At 44.9% G+C, this 23,283-nt stretch overlaps 1 protein-coding gene across 3 annotated transcripts in view; it reads left to right on the forward strand.

Moving 5' to 3' along the window:
- LOC147208735 (transcription factor COE1) overlaps positions 1-23,283 on the forward strand; it is a 63,993-nt gene that overhangs the window by 34,056 nt on the left and 6,654 nt on the right. For all 3 annotated transcript variants that reach the window (XM_086100139.1, XM_086100122.1, XM_086100132.1), the window contains exons 9-14: positions 951-1,081; positions 4,522-4,648; positions 12,642-12,730; positions 16,778-16,843; positions 17,914-18,076; positions 20,339-20,518. In XM_086100139.1, the coding sequence (XP_085956265.1) occupies positions 951-1,081; positions 4,522-4,648; positions 12,642-12,730; positions 16,778-16,843; positions 17,914-18,076; positions 20,339-20,518 (756 nt within the window). The remainder of the gene's footprint in view (positions 1-950; positions 1,082-4,521; positions 4,649-12,641; positions 12,731-16,777; positions 16,844-17,913; positions 18,077-20,338; positions 20,519-23,283) is intronic.

Genomic DNA, 23,283 nt, shown 5'->3' on the forward strand with positions numbered 1-23,283 from the left:
TAGGCCGTGATTACAGCCACAGATTGCCGCTTGCTGAATGGTGATCTCTGCAGGCGTATCGGCAGGCAAAATATCATTCCGGCTTGTTGGGGAGGATCAACAGAGCACGGAGTTAGGCCAAGAGCAAAGGCTGGGCTGCGGGTGAAAAAAGTCGGCCTAGTCTAAAGTGGATTACACCGCTTTGCAGAATTACAGCATGTCCGACAAGCAAAAGAAAGAGGTTCAGCTTGTATAAACAAATATTTTCCCCGGGTTGTTCTTTTCTTCAATCACATCCCGCAATCTCTAAATCCATAATACCAGCGGATAAGGTCATGAAGAAGAGTGGAGCGCTCATTATTGAAAATATGGTTTGTTGTTGTTATTCTGTGTGTGTTTAGTGGGGAAGTCCGAAACAGCTTGTGAAAGGCATTACGAAAAGACCCGAACCGTAATAACTGCATGCGACCGTGCGCCGACTGGCCGAGCACTGAGACAAGCGCGTGCAGGAAGCAAGATAACCGAGCAAGTGCTAAGTGTTTGCTTAATGAGGGCAGTGTATTCCGAGGGCGGCGCTACTGTTGGGTCGGCCCCGCTCCCCGGTCGCGTGGCCTTTGATCAGACACTCAGCGCACCTGACATTTACACGCCTTTGCGCTTTGCTACGTGTCATAAAACAAGCACACCGCTGCTGCCCTCACACACGGGGCAGGGGTGATGTTTAATAACGGGGTGCGTATAATCACTCTGATTAGTATTCCTCGCTTGCTCTCAACCCCTGGGATAGAAGAGATGAGCGGAGCAGGTAGTGTGTGCGCGTGTGGGTGTGAGCGCCTGTGTGCGAAAATGGGGACTGTTACACGTGTCATATCCATAAAGGTCTTTGCAGCGGTGCCAGCAGCAAAGACCTTTATGGGCTTGTCTTTAGGTTACTTAACATCTCATCTTTTTCTGTCCCTTAATCTTCGCAGCAACCCCCAGCATCAAAGCCATTAGCCCCAGTGAAGGCTGGACCACAGGAGGCGCTACAGTCATCATCATCGGAGACAACTTCTTTGACGGGCTGCAGGTCATTTTTGGCACCATGCTGGTTTGGAGCGAGGTTCGTCACCCTATAGTCACTCGAAAGGCGTATACAGCACTTTTCATAAGTCTATGGCCACCATCACATCGGTGCTCCTTGGCTCCCTTATGTTTAATTGGAACTCTGGACCTAGCTGAATGTGAAAACTCCACACGGGAAGACAGATGCCAAGGTTGGAATCCTGATTCTCCGAATTGTGACGCAGACATGATAACCACTCCTTCACCATGCTATATTAACGAATGGAATTACTTATATGAGTTTTTATCCTTGGATCGTATTCCCCCCCCCCCCAACAGCATATAAGAAAAGATAAGAAAACCTTTATTAGTCTCGCAATGGAGAAATTCCTAATTGCAATATGCCCCTCCAGATGCATAGTGTATCATTAAAGATGAACATGTCAACAATCTCTCGGTTAACTTATAATAACAGCTTGTTGGAAACAAGTGCCCTGCATGGTATCTAAGATGAATGTACATTCTGTTCAATTCTCATCTTTTACGAGAAACAACATTGCAGCAGGCACTGACATGAACTTTCCACAATGTTATGCGCATCTTTCATTCTATTTATATTCTGAGGAGCAAAGAGGAGTGACTTCACTTCACTCTATTTCTCAATAGTAGTGTTAAAATTTTGCTTTCAAATCCAGTTACACTTAACGTGCTTTGCTAGTCAGTGCCCTCCAGGGATTGTGCAAAGAGCAAAGGTCAAATATGCCGTTTTCTATATTCTCCAATCTTGTGAAATATTTAGGTGCTGTTTTGTTGGGAAGAGGTGGTTGTCAGATATGCAAATAATTATGGCACGCATTATCGGATGTAAACTAATGATTCCTTAAATTTGGATTTTCTAGATAAATGCACTTGAATTACAGGCTGGATGTTCCGGGGTTTTTTTTCAATTGAAGTCCTATATTATTTCGAAAATGTATCCTAACCAGGGGTGCTAATAATTATGGATGGCAGTGTGCCTGCAATATTGTACAATTGAGTGAACCAATGCCTCTGGGCACTATTTGCAGAAAATGCAGCATTTGCTGTGCTAATATGCCAAAATGACTGCTACGAAGAAGGTAGTAGTGGATTTTAGCACAATAATCTGTTTAGCAATCGGAGCGTTTAGAGCTTATTGTGTGCGCATTATGAGGCCCCTCATTCATCCTAACTTGATGGAAACAAGTCACATTACTCTACATTCGCTTTGTCAAACAAATTTTAAAAGTTTGAACGATTTCAAGCCACACTGCATCTCAGTCTTGACAGTAAAAAAGTCAATATATTTGGTCTGCAAGATGACACAGTAATCACTGATTTATCCCTGATTGACAAATGATCAGATGAAGAAGATATACCGTACGTATTGAGTATGAGAAAGCATCCCAATCACATAATGTCACTCTATTGGTGTCTCCGTGGGGGTGAACAAAAATGAATCACCACCTTGAGATTTGCTGCAGTGGATAACAAAGTTACTGTCAAGTATTAAACAATAACTGTCAAAACAAGTCCCAGGTTTCCAGCTAAGCGACAAGCCCCCACACAGAGCTACATAGACTTGTCACTCTTGAATATAGTTAATGTAACGATCCGTCTATTCGACCGTTGAAATAATTAGAGAAATAAATCAAGGTAAATCAAATAGGAAAGTCAACCCATTAAAGCTGAAAAGTTCCGTGAAATATTTCACCCTAGTTATTCTGTTTTCTCAAGGCCAAAGTGCATGAAAAATCTTTTATTCAATTATGTCTTTTAAAGTACCATATTTCTTTTGGTATGAATTTGGCCCAAGGCTCATTGTCGAAGCACATCCCAGTGCACGCACGTGTTGCAACCTTGAATCTGACGCTAGCAGCACAATACACAAGGCCATGCCATGCGTTACTGCAACAAAACAAAGCCCAATGGGGTCCTGCCCCAAAATTTGGGCCTGCAGTTTGTTTAAAAAGGTTGTGTTTGTGTGTAAAAACAAACTAGGAATAGTGAAGATCTGATAACAAACAAAACAAACATTTACAATAAGCAGCAAGCACAAGTAGTATAATATACACCTATCGGCCAGTGGGTACTTTATATACATATACTATGTATACTGAAAAAAAAAATTCCTGCAAAAAAAAAAACAACCAACTAATCATTCAAAGGAATGTGAGCGTATTCCCAGCCTTTTGTTTTTCTTATTGTCATCTCACATTTTTGTCAACCACCTGAATGCTCAGCTCCCAGTTAATCTTTTGCGAAATTTGTATCGAAGGAGCATACACGCTGTGCCGTATGAATCACTTTGCAAGGAGCATCTGCCACATAACAAAAATGTAAATGCAGTCCATGTGAGAAATTGAAGGTCAGCGAGCGGCACAGCGAAACAGCTTTCTCTTTAGTAAAAGAATTATTCTATAAAAAGCTCCTATATTATCGCGCTGGAACGTGAGTGGGGGGTCAGACAATGGCAGAATGAAAGCCTAGTTAAGTGAGCAATAAAAGAGACGGTTTGAACAACACACATGCACGTACACATGCATCGCACGCTGGCAGGAGCGCTGAGAGCTTTTGAGCGCCTCTAGCTTTGAGTGCTAGTTCGACACAGGATGCGGAAAACGAGCACTCAGTGAGGTCTCATCTGTGTTTTGTCTTGTTGCCGCTTTCCTCCTTCAAAGAGCCTTCAGCACACGCACGCACACACGCACGCATGCACGCACGCACGACAATTGGGCCCATCAGCCACACTAAGTGAGCCTCTTAAAGACACCGCGGCGCTTTAATGTAAGCTAACGGCAGCTAGACAGCCAACGCTGGCAGACACCGAGACAAGGGGGCATCGAGGATGAGCATATCATGCGTTTATTTATGCAGTGAGAGTTTTTTTTTCTCCTTAATCACATACACATAACTACCTTTGAAGTCCTCTGTAAAGATCCTTGTCAGCAACCATAACCATCTCTAGCATGACATCGCTCGGGCTTTGTCAACTCACCTCAGGCCTTAAGAGCAAACTGATTTCGAGGTCATGTGTAAAACTAAAAAGAACGATACGATCATAAAGAAAAAGCTTAATCAAAAGGAAGGTTTTTTTGGGTATGATTCTTAAATGATCAAAATATCTGGAAATATCTATTATGTTTTACAGTCGCGCTCAGATGTTTGCATGTCATTTTACTAAACTTCAAACACACGGGTGTAAATGATCATGGTGGAAGGAGCTCTCAAAAGAAGGGCCCGCATCACAGCGTAGATCTGTGATCACCCTGATCAATTTTGCATCTTCTGTCCATGGAGGTCCTTAGAAATGCACTTTGTACGCTTTGACCTACTTGCATCGACTTGAGCCATTTCTTCTTCTGTCATGTCAAGGACTGCACCTCTTGCGACTCTTGTGACCTTTTGCAAAATAGTGTCACATTGAAATGCAAGTTGCTCCAATTCATGCAATTAATGCACATTCTGCCTCCCCCGTAGCTGATTACCCCGCACGCCATCCGAGTGCAGACTCCACCCAGACACATCCCCGGGGTGGTGGAGGTCACGCTGTCCTACAAATCCAAACAGTTCTGCAAAGGCACACCTGGACGTTTCATCTACACAGGTATGACCAAAGCACCAATCACTCTTTTGGTTTATAGTGGAATTGAATAGGGATCTGCTAGCCAAGAGTACCATGCAACTTTGCTCCTTCAAATAGGTTCCGACCCCAAAAAAAGGTTGTGCCACAAAGTTGAGGTTGGTGAAGGTATAGCAGTGATTCATTTTGTTGTATTCATTGTGAAAAATAAATGCATAAGCATGACTAAGAGTCATGCAGTAGCAAAACTGACACAGCAGGGAAGGAATGTGTTTGCTGTCTTTTATGAAGCAAGTGAAGGTCAAGGGAAGGGTTAACCTTTTGATTAGTGGGATTATTGAGATTTAACCCTGTCGAAGGCGGGATACAGCGGGAGAATGATCCATACAGAGAGCGTGGTTTCTGATGGAGAGAATAGCAGGAGTGTTACATCAGAATGTATCGGTGTAGATTTATTGCCGCCCGGTTGAAAAGAGCGGCACAGAGAGTGAATGTGAAGCAGTGATTAACCAACGCGTGGACACAAGTCTCTGGGGAGAATGTGAATCACATAAATCTGTCTGTAATCTCAACTACTGATGGATTTAGCATGTAAGCCCCTGCTGGAAGTGCCAACATTTGACAAAATCACATTTGTGTGAACGCGCTGGCTGCGTCGCTGGCATGCGTTTGGATGTCTTTTAATTACTGTACATTGACAGGATCCATGTCCATGTTTGCATACTTGTGGCAAAGGCGGCAATTGGCTTCCTGAGCTAGCATATATGTGTGAAGGTAGTCTAGGCACACACGAGCACATTGACACTAACTGCATTACTAAGACAGAGGGCAGATGGGTGGGCAGACTTTGCCATGCCAGAGATGTCCAACAGACCTCAACTTTGCCAAGCCTATAAATGTGTGTAAGTGTGTGTGTGTGGGTGTGGGTGAGTGTTCGCGCGCGCAGCCTTTTAATGTGCCAGACATGTGGGAAGCGTATGCATAAACATCCCATCTTATCCCAGCCCTCCACTCTTTCACCTTGTCACATTCACTTATTCAAAACTTGCCCCTGTGAATGAATTCATCCCCCCTCTACCTCTTGGCTTCTGCATTGGCGCATTGAAGAATCTCAACAGGTGAGATTTAGCAGAGGTCATCCACTGGGAGCTTAACACATACACACACACACACACACACACACACACACGCACACGCACACACACACACACACACACACACGCACACACGCGCACACACACACACACACGCACACCGGCAGTGATGCTACTTGCCAAGAACTGGCAGCTTCACAGTGATACAGTCAACTGTGTCAAGGCAGAGATCCCACTCCGCTCTTTGCCCTCTTCACAGTCTGCACTCTCAGAGGGCACTTGTATCCGCCTACCCAGCTTTACGAGAATGATAGGCAAACCATTTGGAGGAACAAAGCAATTGATGAGAGGAGAGGGAGAGGTGGATGAGAACAGGCGGATGCTGGGGAGAGATGCTGGATTACCGTGGGCCATGTTGCCCTCCTGGGTCTGTTTGGCACCAGTTTGAGCCCAGTTGCCAGTGGGTACTAATCATGGAGGATTGGCAGCACGGCGTGGCAGCTGGCAGCGCGCGCATACGCACACGCCGCCGCCACCACAGTTCCCCGCTCACAGACGCACACATACGCTCGTATATCGCATGCGCACGCACACATGCGCACCCTGAATTACATTGGGGACAGCTGGCACTGCTAATCAACTTCTGCTGAGGAGAGGAAAGCGAGCAGCACACAGACCTAATTAAGTCAACACTACCCAATCCTGCTGCTCCTGCTATTTTGCAAAAACGCACACACCCACACACACACACACACACACACACACACACACACACACACACACACACACACACACTCTCCATCAACCATAAGCTTGCTCTCTTAGTCCTGCTCTTGGTGCTCATTGGCACTTCAGAAGAACCAGCGTGTGACCGCACAAACACAAACATTCCGCACAGTCGCAGTCCAGGACGGAGGGGACTTTATGCTGGAGAAAAGATTGGGAGAGAAGCCATTACTGTAATGTGTTCTCCACTGTCTCTGAGGACTCCTTCGCCATTAGACTTCAGAAAGCTCCAATTAGACTCATCAAAGGCAATTAAGCTCTCCACTGATAAGAATAAAAGAATTTTTTTTCATTCTCTGCTCTTCTACTGTCTTTTTATCCCCTTATCCCCTCTCTGCCCTCTGCCTTACCCACCTCTGAGGCTTCGATTCCACCCTAATCTCTCTCTCTCTCTCTCTTATTATCAGGTCATTGCTTACCACCGCAGCGCCCCCCCCCCCCCCCGAGCCCCACCCTCCTCTCCACTCTGTATAAATGCATTGCATGTTTGGCTGTGTCTCACCTTTAACCGGATTGCTGTCTTTAGAACATTCATCAGCGAAGCGCTCGCTTTTCTTTTCTCCATGCAATATAAGGCGGTAATAATAATGCGTGTCAGAGGGGCCCTTGCTCGTGTGTTTTTGTGTGTGGCGCAGAGGTGCCGGCCACAGATTGAGAAAATTGATGAATCGCCCTTGTCGTTCAAAAGGCAATCCCTCCCTCCTCAGTATGCAGCCTTGTCTGCTTAGTGCTTCCACTCCAGTATGTGCTGATATTAAAAGGCCCTGCTTGCTCACATTAAGGCTGCCGCCGCATGCAGCAGAAGGGCATCCGCACACACGCACGGACAAACATTAGGGATAGTCTTTCCGTGCTCGCTGGATATTATAGGCGTGTGGGAGACATCATTCAGGAGCAGGCAGAGTGAGGGGGAAAGACACAAGTCATGAACTGAATTTAAACCAGATGAGATGACGAGTGACATCTCCATTCACATTTGCTCCCGGCATCCAAATTAGTTTTAAGGGCAAAAAAGTTGTCTGCTTATTTGACAAAACCCAGACCGCGGGGCGACGCAAAAGGTGAGGTTTCAGGAAAAGCTGCTTGCATGGACATCATTTCCAAGCTTCTGATTTTACAATGACATTTGAAATCATCATGACAGATGAATACGTTGCAAACTGTTTGTAAACAAAGGCGAAGCGAACACTCGCACAATCTAATCAGAGTCGCATTCTTTTCTGTCATTGTGAACTGTGATTGACTGGCAAAGGTCCAGGGTGGGCTCCACCTACTCATGACCGGGAACAGGAAAAGAGACATAGAAAATGGATGGATGGCTCTACGTGGAGCATTGGCTTATTCCATATATGAGCGAAGCAAAATATACAGTAGGACCGAGCTGTTAGTTTGAGTGAGTGCAATTCCACACCACCGCAAACTACACCCGCACTACTAAACGTATTACCTCGTTGTCAATGTCAATCAAAACCGAGAATCATTGTATGTGTTGCGGGAGAATGTTTGATCCTTGCTCTTGTACGGGATCTCATTAAATAGTGCAGGTGCCAATGCAGGCACCCATCAATAATGCCTGTGCAAAAGGCAACATAATGAGAGTGGAAAATCCTCTGGCTGCCTTTCCACCCAAACAGAGACTCCCAGATATACTCCTCATTCATATGCACATGCGATTTAAGGAGCGCATTCGCACACATCCCCGACACTCAACTGCAGCATGTAGTCATCTGGCAATAAAAGTGGGGTGTGAGCATGAGGAGATCAATTACTTGTCTTGCTCCTATTTGTGAATGCTGTCTTTTATTGAGCTTGGGTGGAGGCCTGCTGTTGATTAAAACGGCTGGCCTCCAGCTGGAGACAGAGGGCCAGCTGAGATAGCGCCACACGCTCGCAATCACGCCATCTTAACTGCAAGGAAATTCACACCTCTATTTGAGATTGAGATTCATTTTCTGCATCATGTGGCTTGTCTTTCCCTCTTTAGCATGCTCAGTCTTATTACACAAGCATCTGCTCCATGATGATGATGTAAATGAATTTGGAATGTAGGTTGTTTTATACCCCGCTGAAATGAGCAGCACGCACCGAGGGAAACGATTCCTTGTGTTTTGTTGTCTCTTAATTCAAGCGCGCACTTTTCATCTATACTTTCGGAATTTGCATTCTCCCACTGAGGATCTGTGCTGTCAGGTATTGTTAACTGTCGACATGCACTTTTTTTTTTTTTTTTTGCAACAGATAATTAGAGCTTAGGTTGTAGTAGCTTCCACACCTCAATTGATTTGTAGAATCTTTTAGCAGCCCTCCACCCCCTCCTCCTCCCATTCTCCCCCTTGCTTTAAGAGCAAAAAGCTCCACTCGTCTGTTTTCTCTGTATGAATTTCCAGCCATGCATTAGTCTCCCTGACATTTTCAAGCAATGCTTTATTTAGCTTGTCGGATTCTCCAAATAAACGCAATCTCAGGGTTTATGGAAAAATGGATAAAAATTAGATTGTAGGGTATTGATCTGGAGTAGAGGGTGGGGAGGTGTGCGCGTAGTGGTGGGTGAGCGGGAGGGGGCAGCTCTCATCTGTGTGTAGGGGGGTGAGGGGGAGAAATGAAGCCGTAATTCAGGGCTATTGAACCCCCTGCCACTGGCGGCATCGATCGCCAAGCAGCGCTTATGAGATCACACCTGAGCACTGGAGACTGTTGAAGGGAGGGGGGCCGAGTTGCAAGGGGGGGGGGGATACGAATGAGTTGAGAGGGAGAAAGACAGCGAGACGCAATGTTGTGATATGATCAGCTCCTATAAAACCTACTGTCGGAGGACCTGAGAAGGCGCTAACACCCAACCTCAGAGCCAATTAGCTCACCCTGCAAGTACACGCTCACCCGGCCCCACGAGTTGTGACGCTGGACTGGTGGACTGGTGTACTTGCCCCTCCTCGTCCTTCATCTTTTCCTCCTCCACTCTCAGTAACAACTGACGATGTGACCTCTCAATTATCGTCCTCCACCTCCTGGAACCCACAACCCTCCTGCCTCCCATTTTGTCCTCCCCTCCAGTACGTACCTCCATCTCTCCATCCCACCTCTGTCTCTTCCTCCCCGCTTCCTCTTAGCCGCTCACCCCTTAGGTCCGTCTCCCCCTGCGGCTCTGCGGGTTATTATAGTGAAATATGAAGCGGTGTAGATTCTAAGCTTCATGAAATTTCCATGAGCATTGATCTGATCTGATGCGGGTGATTGCTAGGTGAATCCCTCCAGTCCAGGGCTGTTGCTCATCTATTCATTTATTTATGGCATTTATGTTTTACTGACTTTGATTTGCTGTTCTGCACAGCGACAGCTAAAGATTATAAATATACCTGTACAGGAGAGTGTGCCGTGAATCTCAGAGTGCACCTGCGTGCTCGCGTTCTCCAGTTGTACTCTTCTTGAGTTTTCTTCCAGCATTAATTCCCAATGTGAAATGGGAGGTATCGAAAAAAGATGTATGAGTCAAAAATTCCCAAAGAGACACCGCCAGGTAGAGCTGATTGTGCGTTACTCTTCTGTTTTATGGTCCTTGAAAACTAGCAGAGGATGGGACTTCCTCTCTCATTTACTTTCATTGCCTCTTTATTTATCAGGGCTATCACTGTACATTTTTTAAATTTGTGAGTGTTCATCTGAGACTCATCTGCCATTTTGTGGAGAACTAATAATAGCATTTTTTTTAAAAATCTGCAATAACAACAAAAGCCTTTCAGAGAAAATGGCAAATTTTTGATTGACAGCACAGGCCCAATTGAAAGCAAGTCCGGCCTCGTAAGACTTTCAAAGCTATGCCAGCCACAGACGATGCAACACGGAGGCTGGAGATGACGGCCAGTTCGCCAAAATTCATCACACACAGTCGCACGTCATTTCCTGCTTCCGTAATGTCAAGGACTGCGTGCGTGCCCCTCCACCGCCCTGATTTTGAAGGGAATAAAGGGAGCCACTTCGATTGGTCAGGAGTCGGCTGCGTTCCATCCCACGATGGGGCACAAAGGTGCAAATGCCCACTTGTATCTGTGCGAGTGCAGGAAAATAATAAAAGAAAGAAAACACCACCCATGCGCACAGTTGAACTGCACTTTGTGCTACACTTACACTGGGAATGAAAATAGGGGCCCCCCACTCCCCGTGTTATCAAATGTTTGATTGATTTGACGTTAAGTTCTATTTATACCATCCTAAAATTAGAATTTTTCTTTGATTCTCCTCATTCATCATGAGATGCAAGTTAAAACAGTGTTATATGTTACATATTCTTTCTTTTCACTCCTTACCCAAAGGTTCCCTCAATCATTGCCCCGACTGATGACTGTTTGGAAAAAGTAGTTTGACTTTGGAAAGGGTTCGATTCAATTTCACTTATTTAAGGGAAAGTTTTGAAATCAAATTGGAAATCGAGTGTCCCGCAATGGATTGTGTGGTGACCTCTGCGTTTACACTGTAGTTACTCTCTTTAATTCCATAGCCTGTTACCTCTACTCATTTTCAGTTGTGTGTGAGTGTGTCAAGCTAGGCATTTCCATTGGGAGATTGACAGGTCTTGTATAAATGCATGCCGGCTATTAAAAGAGATCATCCACCATCCCTGCACTTTGCTTTGTTTTGGCCTTCTTCTTAAGTGAACCATTCGGGGAGGAGCCGTGCGGAAGCTACTGGAGGTCCAGCAGGACAGCTTGTACTCATAGCCTCTGGGGGCCTTTTTTCTAGGGGCCGTCTAGTCAGCCTGGCTGCTCAGATGTGAGGCGAGCAGGGCATCGGCCCCCAGGAAACGTCCAAGCTGTGACCCACAGGGGAGACAGACGGACGGCATGAACACATAAGGGCAATCCCTCACATATACCGCACCACCCCTTTTTTTTTCTCTGGAAAACAACTCTCATTTTAACCATTTGGAACAGAATTGTTCAACTCAAGTCATCTTTTTATACCCACATTTGAGCCGGCTCACTGAAGAATGTTCAGCTATGAAAACTAAATCTCCTGTTCTTTTTTTTTTTTTTTTTTAAAGCTGTGCATTTGAAAGTAATTCGTAGTTCTTTAAAAAGAGCATTTGATGTCGGTAATTAACAATGCTATTACTTTAGGACAGCTGTGGCATAGACCTTGGAAAGCGTGGTGGTCAGATACTTTTGTTAAGCACTTTATGTAGGTCTCTTCTATGTCCACACAGGCTCTTTACAGAAGCAATGATACTGAACTAGAACTCCCCGGGCAACCTCCATGAGGCAGGGGGAGGTTAGTGGGTGGCTGGGAGGGGGCATAGAGAAAAAGGGGAGCATGAGACTGACTACATTTGGAATTAATTATATGGAGAGAGCATTTATCCAACAATCCTTCTCTGAAGTGTTTGTACTGTAAGCCTCAGATCTTCATTGTATTTATTCAAATGTTGAAATATTCATAGTAAATCTTCTCATATTCAATTACAGTAGTGCGACCACAGCATACAGAGCGAATGCTTTCTCCCTGTTGTCTGGATGATCTGACTCTCTCTGTGTACACAGTTTCTGTGTGTGTGCGTTGTGTGTGTGTGTGTGTGTGTGTGTGTGTGTGTGTGTGTGTGTGTGTGTGTGTGTGTGTGTGTGTGTGTGTGTGTGTGTGTGTGTGTGTGTGTGTCCTGTGGACCTGCGTTGATCAGCGACTAATATAAGCAATTACAGCGCTGGGTTCCAATATAACAAAGGCTTGATCGCTCCGGGGAACAAACTAAACACACACACACACACACACACACACACACACGCGCGCGCGCACACACACACATATTTACACGCATGCTTGCCCAAAAATACACTCAATCCTGGCTTTTTATTAAGCAACAAAGCGGGCGACAGAGAGAGAAAGAGAGAGAGAGAAAGAGCGAGAGAGAGAGGCAGATTCATTACATCACAAGCAAACAAAGGCACACGCAGGACTAATTGAATATGCACTTTTTTCTGCTGGTTTGCCTAAATGTTGCGGTATTCATGCACAACCGTGCTTAATTCAGTCATTTCTACAGCAGAAGCGAATCACTCATTCATCTTGGCCAGATCATAGCACACACGTGTTTTCATTACTAAGAATCAAGCATTTGAATTTCCCATCTGTCTGTTCTTGTTTGTGCTCAGCGCTGAACGAGCCCACCATAGACTACGGCTTCCAGAGGTTACAGAAGGTCATCCCCAGACACCCTGGAGACCAGGAGAGATTACCCAAGGTACCGTGCATCCACAACTCCTCTCATTTGTCCGTGCTCATGTCACTCTGCCACACGCAATTATTGCATCGCAATTTGTCTTGGTAACACTGATACCGAGATGTATTTATCTTTCTTCTCCGGTTTCATATGGCGCATGGATATACATGCCACAAGGGCAGCATGACCTCACATACAGACAAATGACTGTATTCCCTGGACGCTGACACACTTTGCAGTGTGAACATTAACATTTTATTACACGTTCATGGTCATTTTCTGCAGTTTATTTTGCGCCGAAAACGCACAAGCAGCTCTATTCATGCTCGCGCCGTGTGTAAGGTCGTTTAGATTGGCAAAGGGGGAGTGACGGTGGGAGGAAAAGGGGGAGGATGAAGGGAGGTTGAGGGGGAGAGAGAGAGAGAGAGAGAGAGAGAGGCAGAAGGAGGTTAGGTGATCCATCATAGCTGTCCAGTCTTACCTCCTGCTGGGTCAGTGGATCGAAGTCAACCCCGGGTGGACTTTATTACTTCCAACACACACCCTCTCACAGAGCAGCGTGCACATGCACACGTCTTGGCACATACACACAAGCATGCGCAGACACACACGTACACACGGCAAACGTCACCGTGAGGTGGAGATGGAGAGCCCAGGTAGATGTAGAGAGAAGATAAAGAAATCACTTGTCCGTGGTTGTGTGTCATGTCCGGTGGATACGGGACGTGTCCTGGTGATGTCTTTAACCCTCTCCATCTCGCTTCTTTCACCTCCTAGTCTTCCCTCGCTATGCGGTGTCTCCTTCTCTTCCAAATGAACAGCAGTAGCTGGCAGGCCCAGTTGTTCATTTCAGCTCTATTGATTTGTGCCTTTATTAGGTAATAACAGTTTGTTGACCACACTCCTCTCAACGGTTGGCCTCAATCATTAGAGGGGCACACACTGGCAACTTTTTTGCGCCCATTCAGTGCAAGCCAAGCCTTTTCTTTTGTCTGTTTTTCCGGCCGATTCTCAAATGAGGAACAAAGTTTTCCCCCAGGCACCTTTAGTGAGGAGATTCTTAATGAACCCTGGAAATGCCTGCTTTGTCTCCATATGTTGTGATGATGATCCAGTGTCCAGCTGCATCGTGTTGCCGCTAATATTCCGGCGACATGTAAGCAGGGAGTGCTGGAAGCCGGATCACAGGCGTCCCACGTGCTTAGTAGCTCAGGTTGTGGTGCAGGGGAGGGGATCTGGGGCCGGCTAATGAGTGACCGTCCTGCCAGACGAAGCCAGGCTCTGCTCTGGATCAGGTTCCCCTTCCTGTTGACGTCTCGGCGGGCCTGACTTTACGGGAAGAGACCCTGCGCCCAGGAAATGGTCTCTCCTTACAGCAGCGAGGCAAGGCAGGCAGCACGGCGCTAACCACATTTATCTGTTTATCAGAATGACTCTGGAGCGCTGCCTAATCGCGTTTAGCTTCTGGACAGATCCCTTCGCTAACGAGAGACCGATAAGTAGACGGGCACTGGACCATGAAAGGGTGATTAATTGAGAAAATGGGAACGAGGGAGAAGAAGAGGAGACATGAAATAGATGAGTGAAGAGAAAATTGATGCTGTATGTGTGGCCAGGTTGTCAACAGCCCCCTAAAATGTCATTTACAATTGTGTCCATACAAATTAAAAAGGGACCATGAAAAAAAAATACTACACATTGTCATTATTAACCAGTTACGCATCATGATAAATACAGTAGTTGCTATAGTCACTTGTTAATGCTTATGGACTTTTGCTAGCATCGTCAGATTTTTTTTTAAAGACACCTACAGAATCCAGTTGCTCTCAGTCAAGTGGATTTTACAAATCATTCAATGGCGGTTTATATAGCATTGTCTAAAGTAGACTGATATGAAAAAAGTGTTGGAAATTACCCCCCAAAAAGATTTTACTAATATCAATGAATAATCGCTTTATTATATAATCGTTATATAATCATAACTTCAGTCTCAATCAAAAAAAACAATCATGACGTTTTTTTTCCATAATCGTCTATCTCTACCCAACACTACATCTCCAATTAAAATGACACAATAAATGTGAATTCAAACTCTACAGTGATATCAACAAAAAATAATAATAATGACCAACTATAGTCCAGACTTGAATTTTATTTATTAAAAATTGCGGGGTGACCTGAGGCAGGCTGCGTGCAGCTGATGCCTTTCCGATCAGACAGATCTTGGCATATTTGGAATAGATTGTTGATTGCTGCACATCAGAAGTAACTCGACTCTTTGGCTTACTACCTATCCAGGCATCCATTTTCTATAGTGCCTGTCTGCATTAGGAGCCCAAGACTTGTTTCTTGTTGGGCACATATAGACAAAAAAACCATCACTCTCACATTCACACATATGAACGTAACCTAACCTGCATGTTTTTGGAATATGGGACTAAGATGGAGTACACACTTTTATTTTGGTCCAATGTTTTCCTCAAATACATGGGGAGAACGGATGAAGGCCCCTGAGAGCCTTTTTCATCTCACACGTCTTGCATGAACACTGTCCTTCTCCAGCTGGGGATCTGTTTGTGCCATAATGCTTCTACCTTCCCTCATTTCCCCTCCTAGCTCCTCTCCTCCACCCCCCCAGCCATCCATTTACCTATCCAGCAATCCCTAGGAGGCATCTGGCATGGTGGAAAAGTAGCGAGAGGCAAGCGAGGAACAACGCATACATACTAAAGAACCACTTACCTCACTCGGGCCTCGACGTTTCTCAATCACACCTAGCGGGCCTCGTCTATGTTCCCCCCTCTTCTCCTGTCTCTCAAAAAACCACCAACCGCACCCCTGCCGCCGCCGCTTCCCCCCCCCCCTCCCCCAGATAGTGCTAGTAATGGGAGGTTAACACAGAAGCAGCGCTCCCATTATTGAGTGAATTTAGCACCTCGGACAGCGCTCTACAATCTTTATTGCTTTGCTGACCCTCCCGTCATGTCCTGGGCGTGCTCGACAGCCTCCACATGAGTGTGGCTGTGTGTGTGTGTGTGTGTGTGTGTGCGTGTGTGTGTGTGTGTGTGTGTGTGTGTGTGTGTGTGTGTGTGTGTGTGTGTGTGTGTGTGTGTGTGTGTGTGTGTGTGTGTGTGTGTGTGTGTGTGTGTGAGTCGGTACATGTGTGATATGAGGTCTGATTGAAAGGCGGTGTGTCACGGAACAGAGAGCACACATGCTCCGGGGCTTGTTCACAGCGAGGGATACACTGAGGAGGGTAGAACGCACAGCGTGTGTGTGGGGGGGGGGGGAGAAAGAAATGAGGGAGCAAAGGAGGGAAGGGGGCTGCAATTTTCTGGTTGTCGCGCCTCCAGCATATATCCTGGCCCCGGCACATTAACTTTTAAAAAGGGTTTCGTAGGGCTGAAGGTGTCTACATCACACATACACACGCGCACACGTATAAGAACTGCCTTGAGACACACATAGACTAAACGAATGAAAAGAACAGAGAGGCTAAAAGGAGGGTAAGTGAAGGAAAATGAGCACAAAGACTAGCAACACTATGCAAGGATAAATGTTTGATATGGGAAATTCCACTCCATTCCACACCACAACTACATTTGTCTCCCAAAGTGGGTGCTTGACTATTCACGTGGAACATTATCGAGGTTTGTCAGGGTCAGACGACAGGTGTGCCCTCAGCTAAGAGGGGAATCGCATCCCCCGTAACCCCGCTGATACGTCGCTAGACGGACATGTGATCAAGACCAGGAGATACATGATCCAGCAGGAAGGAGGGAGGAGATGCAAAACATGCTTGACTGATCAAGAGATACAGGCTCATGTTTTATTCACAGCTCACGGTATCTTCCCTTTGCGCTCCCAAACTGCCCAGCCAGTAACAAAGTGCACGGCCAGAGCCATTTCTCTTCCTCCAGCCTGCTCTCACCGCCGTCTTCGTGTCGTGCAGTCTCTGTTCTGCATTCACAGCATAATGCTACAAGTGAAATGTAATGAAAGTGACTGAACTCCTCCAGCTGCCACACTCATGATCAATCACCCTCCTTTTTTCGCTCCTGATTGTAGGAGGTAATCTTAAAGAGAGCGGCAGACCTGGTCGAAGCCTTGTACGGGATGCCTCACAACAACCAGGTAGCGCACAGAAACTTCAGCGTCCTGTGTCGGATGCATTGGTTGTCTCTCTTTTGTGGGATTTCTTGAAAGTAGCACAAAATCAAAGTTTCTTTTTAAAAATATCTTAAAATCTGCATAGCATCGGCAAAACCAATAATAAGAGAAACGGTTATTTTTAAGATTCTGGCAGTCATACAACTGTAAACTGTTGGCCACTTCCAATACAATAACGCCTTTACTCCAAGCATGTCCAGCTCCGATCCTCGAGAGCCGCTGTCCTGCATGTTTTACATGTCTCCCTCCACCATCACAAATGATCAGTTCATCAGCAAGCTCTGAACAAGCCGAATAACAATCCTGATCATTTGAATCAAGTGTGTTGAATTCGGAAGACATGTAAAACATGCGCAGGACAGCGGCCCTCGAGGTCCCGGTTTGGACACAACCTGCTTTACTCTCATGATGAAGCTGCAATGCTATGGTACATCACCTCACAGATTCATCTCACCTTTCTCTCTTTTCAACATTGTTGGAACGGTATAAATAGTTAAAACCACATGACATCATGGGATAAACAACATAATACAATGTAAAGTGAACTATGAAAACAATAGAAGCACTACATTTAGTTTGATAACAGAAGGCTCTGTCTTTTTTCACGTCATTAGAATAATTGTTGAGAAAAAAAATCGCTAAAGTAAAAGCAAAATACAAGCCCAGAATGAATCCTTTTGTGCCAGAACTGAGCAAATTGACCCCCGCGCGATGATATTAAAGGTTATGTATTCCAATCTTAAAATGCCATAAAATAGAAATATCATTGATAAAGTCCAAACTGTTCATTTGTTGCACCTTCTGTTCTGCCATGTGACCATAAAAGATGCTTCAGTTTCTATTTCTGAAATATAAAAGCACATTTGCACTGTCCCCTCATAAGGCAGGATACAAGTAACAGTATCGTGGAAGGATTTGTGGCTTTTATCCACTCAAGTTCAAAAGAGTGCCGACACTCGGAAAAGAAGACCAGAGGAGGGCAAACAAAGGCATAGGACCTGACTTCTCTTCTTCTGAACCTCCCTCACTGCCAGGAGATGATCCTGAAACGAGCAGCAGACATCGCAGAGGCACTCTATACGACTGTGCCGCGAGGGCACAACCAGCTAGCCGGCCTCGGCAGTGGGTCTGTCCACGCGGGTATGATGGCCGTAAACTCCTTCACCGGGTCAGAGGTGGCTCAAACGGCCAATCAGGGTGAGTGAACATGACACGGATCGGGGAGGAGGGTCATCATTTCATCATCTCATTGTCAAGTGTGAGTCATATTAGACCATCAAAGGAGGTACAACGGGGAAACCGGGACCGCGAGCAGCGGGAGGACCAACAAAAAGTGAAAAGTGCGGTTGAGGCGAGAAAGACTGCGAAATCGCAACGAGTGGAGAAGTAGGAAGTCACGGATGAGGCACGATGGAGAAATATGAGTGGGTCCTAGGGGTGTGTTTATTGGACTGGGGTCGGCCCCCTCGTCTGACAGAGAGAGATGCGCGTGCAGTCTGGGGTGATTCATCACATGGATCTAAGGAAGGAGAGAAAAGCGGGTGGATGGATCAGCCGCTGGATGTCTCGCAATACTTCCGATGAGCATCATCGCAAAATGTCTTTCTGCGCTGAGCAAAACAACAGCCTCTTGACTTGCGGGTTTATTTGCTACCGGAGTATGTGCTCATTATGGTAGAAGAGGCTACTTTGATGGTTAAAGTGCAACCACTATTGCACTAGCAAGTACACTCGTGATCAATTCCAGGTGTTTTTTTTTCTGCTGTATCAGCATTTGGACCTGGGATGTATACTCCGAGTCTTTCATCTTGCGCTCCTACTATTCACTGCCTCGTAGCCTACAGCCCACTGACAATAAAGAGCAGAAATCATCACATCTCGGAGGAGGCTACACAAGTTTTTTTGTATGAATTGCCTTATCCGTATATACTGTACATACATTTTTTTGTTGTTGTTGGAGATAAGCCAGTCAGGTTAGAGGCCGCTTGTTTTAGTATTTGGACTACTCCTTTAATCGCTCCTCCTCCATTCTGTTCATTGCCATCTCATCGTGCCATATGCCATCCACGACTGTCCGAACATTTCTTTTGGCTTTCGTCCCCATGGCCATTATTCCCGTATAAGGTATCAAGTGATGTATTTATGCCACCATAATTAGTCATCTTCATCCTTTGTGTCATGTAGCACTGTTGGTGCATACACTGAGCTATGGTGCACCATTCTACTTTTCGAGGTGCAGTGGCGTTGTACCCTAAAATCTTTCGGCTTTTGTACCCTTGACACTTGGGGAACACACCTTCACATCCAAGAAACTGTTACAGTGAAACTTCTGAAGTTGAATTTTGAAGTATTATTTCTGTACAAATTATGGCCATTGTAAAAATAAAAATAAAAATAATACAGTATTTTCCGCACTAAAAGGGGCACCGAAAAGCCTTCCATTTTATGAAAAGCTCACAGCGCCTTAAAATCTGATGCGCCTTGTGTATGGTCATTACGGTAACATGTCAACCCCAAAATTGCTCCTTGCTAGAGACACGCTTACAACACAGAGTTCAAACTTAAGGCGATCGGTTTCGCAGTTGAACATGGAAATCGAGCAGCGGCAAGAGAGTTCAACATTAACGAGTCAATGTTATAACTTGCTGTTGGTCAAGTGAACTGTGTCACTTTTTAAACAAGTTTTACTGACATCTAATTGTTCTGTTTGCATTTCCTTGAGCGTAGCTCTATCTAGTGGATGCATTGTAGATTGCGTCTTATAATGCGGTGCGTCCAATATATGAAAACAATTACAAAATAGGCCATTCATTGAAGGTGTGCCTCATAATCCAGTGCGCCTTTTAGTGTGGAGAATACGGTAATCAGAATGGGGACAGGTCTTTTTATTTTTTCCTTGGTGCAAAAACCAAAAAAAAACATTACTATTCAAATAAATGAAGGTATACACTGATAGGGAATCACGTTTCCAATTCACGCAAATGTAAAAAAGCGTTAACTTTCACTGTTAATGTGGCATTCGGTGGAGAGGGACAGAGCCCAACTGCAAATACCAAATCCTGCATGGTGTAATTGTACCAAATTGCATCCGCCTGTACCCTTTCATATGCATTGTGACTTTTGAGCAGCACCTTAAGATACCTGTTAAAATTCAGGGAACATTAACCCAAAAGTAACGAGGGACAACATCTCCTCATTACAGTCAATTACACAATATGGTGGCTCTTCTGTGAAATGTGTGATGTCTATCACTCGCTGCCACTCAGGGGGGTTTGATCTCAGAGACGTCTGCCTCTCCGGTTTGATGCCTGCTCTCTCAAAGGCAGTGCTGCATGGATTTATTTTTGTCTGCCTTCTTCTCGATCCTTAACACCTTTTCTCTCTCTCTCTCTCTCTCTCGCTCTCTCTTCTATTCCCTTCTATCTTCTTCTCTGCCTCCCCATCTTTCCCTGTCTATAGGTTTCAGTAGGACAACAAGCAGTGTGTCCCCTCATGGTTATGTCCCCAGCTCCACTCCCCAGCAGGGTAGCTACAGCTCTGTCTCCACTAGCATGAATGGCTACGCTAACTCTGGCATGGCAACCCTGGGCACCTCGCCCAACTTCCTCAATGGATCCGCAGGCAACTCACCGTATGCTAGTGAGTAAATTCATCACACCTTCGAGCCTATGGCCAATTGGTCCTCACGTGAGTCAGATGAGGAGGTACCGAAAGCAGAGATGCTGTTAAACAGTGTGAGGGGGACACAAAATTTGATGGACGAGGAGCAAATTGAGACGTTTAGCTGGCTCATCTATTTCTTTAAGAACAGAGTCAAACACAAATTCTCACTTTATTGGCAAAGGGGAGCAGATCACCGCCCTCCCCCCGAGACACACGCACACACACACACGCACACACACACACACACACACACGCGCACACACACACACACATTCACTCTCTACATTAAAGACCCTTGATTAAATCAATAAACTAATTGCTAGAGAAGCAATTCCATTTCAGCTCTTTGATTCCTGGGTGTTAACAAGTATTTTAACAGGCTCATCGGCCCCACACAGACACTTTCAATCAATGGCCCCTCAGCCTGCCTTTGTAAGTCCAATTTTCATTAATTGATTAGTTAGGCCCCTTCATAAATGGATTATGACTTTATTGCAAGGATTTGGCAGGAAGGGCCATAAAAGCTAAGTGTTGGATAATAACAACAATAAAGGCAGAAGCAGATATCAGAGGGCAGGTGAAATACGACTTGGCTGATTGTAAAATCACTGAGGGGGGAACATGCTCTAAGTGTATTAGCAGACAAAAGACAAACCCTTGAGAGGTGGATGGATGGGATGATGTCAGTCGGAGAGACAGAATTTGGCCGAGGAAGCCGGTGCCGTACATGTACAGTACAGTAAATACAGCTAATAGCCATTGTGTATACAGTCTCTGTTTTTACTTTGTAGCCCCTTTCACGAGAATCTTCACATGGTATCATGCAAAGCTGTGAAAATGACTTTGATGTGAGCATTAAAATCTTTGTCAATGCAGAATTCAGGATGGCAGTTGCATCTAAACTTGTCTTTTGAATACATGCAAATTATCTCTGCACAATTTGAGAAAATATTGTCCATTTACGAATGATACTGCTCTACCTTGGAACTTTACCTTATTTGGATTATTTTTTTGATGTTATTATTATGAACATTACCAAACCACACACAAAAAAAACAAGGACAACAGTCAAAAATCAAAAGCAAAACAATTGACATCCCGAAAAACCCATTCAGCGCAACAACAATTGTGTGTACAAATGTCTCAATGAAGATCAATAAAGGTCAAAGTCCAGGGTGTCCATATTTGTCTTAATCTGGAACCAAACATTGAGTCAGCACCTCCAACTTTCTATCATATTCAGTGATGTGGTTGTGGATTTCACATCAAAAAGGTTTCTAATGCTCCCTTCACAGTGGCTTCAAGGAGGTCCAGAGTTTTAGTCGCTCTTGTTCCACAGTCTTTACGTTGTGTGAAGTAGTTAGGAGGGAAGAAAAAGGAACAGGACTGAATAACTTAAAGCTGTTTATGCCACACCCAATTCGATTTTATTGTCAAATTAAACATAAAACAAAGGCCATTAACTTAGTGTATTGAAAACAGCTGCAGCTTTTGCCTTAGGCAGGTCTGCTTCAATTAATGCTAACAAAAAAAATGCAAAACGCCATTGACATTTCTGAAGGTTAGCATTGTTAATCGCAATTTTAGAAGCAACGTATATTTGAACACTGATGTTGGAACAACACGCAGATAACACAACACAACTGTTACGCATATATTCTTTATCATCAAAGACAATCATCCCCATCTTTTTGGAAGTTATCAGTACCGTAATTATAATTACCCATTTACATTAGTTTTCAGCACCATTAGAGGGAAAGAACGGAATGTTTTTTTTTGCTCTGTAAATGCACGGAGAAAATGTTCATCTGTGCTTAAAATGCATTTAGAGCGCTCATCATATCAGCAATGGTCTTACCTTTTCCTTCTAGCCTGCAGTTCAAATGGTTCAGTTTCACAGTTATGTCCGTTCCAAATGCCAGATCAAGTGTCCACTCACTGTTCTTCAGCAGCAAGGTGTCTTCACCTTTGATTTGCGAGAACACTCTGATGTCTCTCAAAAATGGCAAAAAAAATAAATAAACGAACCAACCAACAATACTTCTGAGCCATCGGATTTGTATGTCTCATAGCGGGTCACCATTTTCAGCTGTCAGCTGCTTCACGACAGGAGTCATCCCATGTTCAAAGTCGATCACTTTTGCACATAACGTCTGCTGGTGACGAATGCAGTGATCGTGCAGAAACCTTCAGAACTGTGTGTCACCTTTAAAGTGAGCAATGACTCCTGCAGGTCGGCCGATCATTGCGGGAGCCCCGTCCGTATTCACGGACACCAATTTTTTTCCCAAGGAACCCTTGTCTCTGTGAAAAACTCCCTTCACCGCATTACAGATGTCAACTCCCTCACAGTTGTCCTTAAGGGCAGGAGTGTTCGAAGTTTTTTGTTTGTGGAGAAATTATAAATTACCGTACCATCTGAAAATGCCTTCTTTCCCCCCTGCATGCCATCAAGAAATGTAGATCTCTAAATGAGGCTTTAACCGATTTGGGGGCCTTTTTTGAAGAAAAAAAAAATTGTTGTTTGCACACAGCTCCCTTCAACTCTCTGGATTTTTGTCCGGTGGGTAATTAGCATGGCAGGTTGTGTGACATGTTTTGAAATGTCTCTCCCCATTGTGCCACTTTGTCGTCACCACAGTCGCTGCACAAATGAGACACACGGGATTTTTTTTTCCACAGTCATAAAATAGAATTTGTCCTCCCATTCAGTGTGAAAATAAAATGTGTTTGTTCTTTTG

The sequence above is a fragment of the Hippocampus guttulatus genome, chromosome 2, assembly GCF_054856545.1.
Source record: "Hippocampus guttulatus isolate MCC_2025c chromosome 2, RoL_Hgut_1.0, whole genome shotgun sequence".
NCBI lineage: Eukaryota > Metazoa > Chordata > Actinopteri > Syngnathiformes > Syngnathidae > Hippocampus > Hippocampus guttulatus.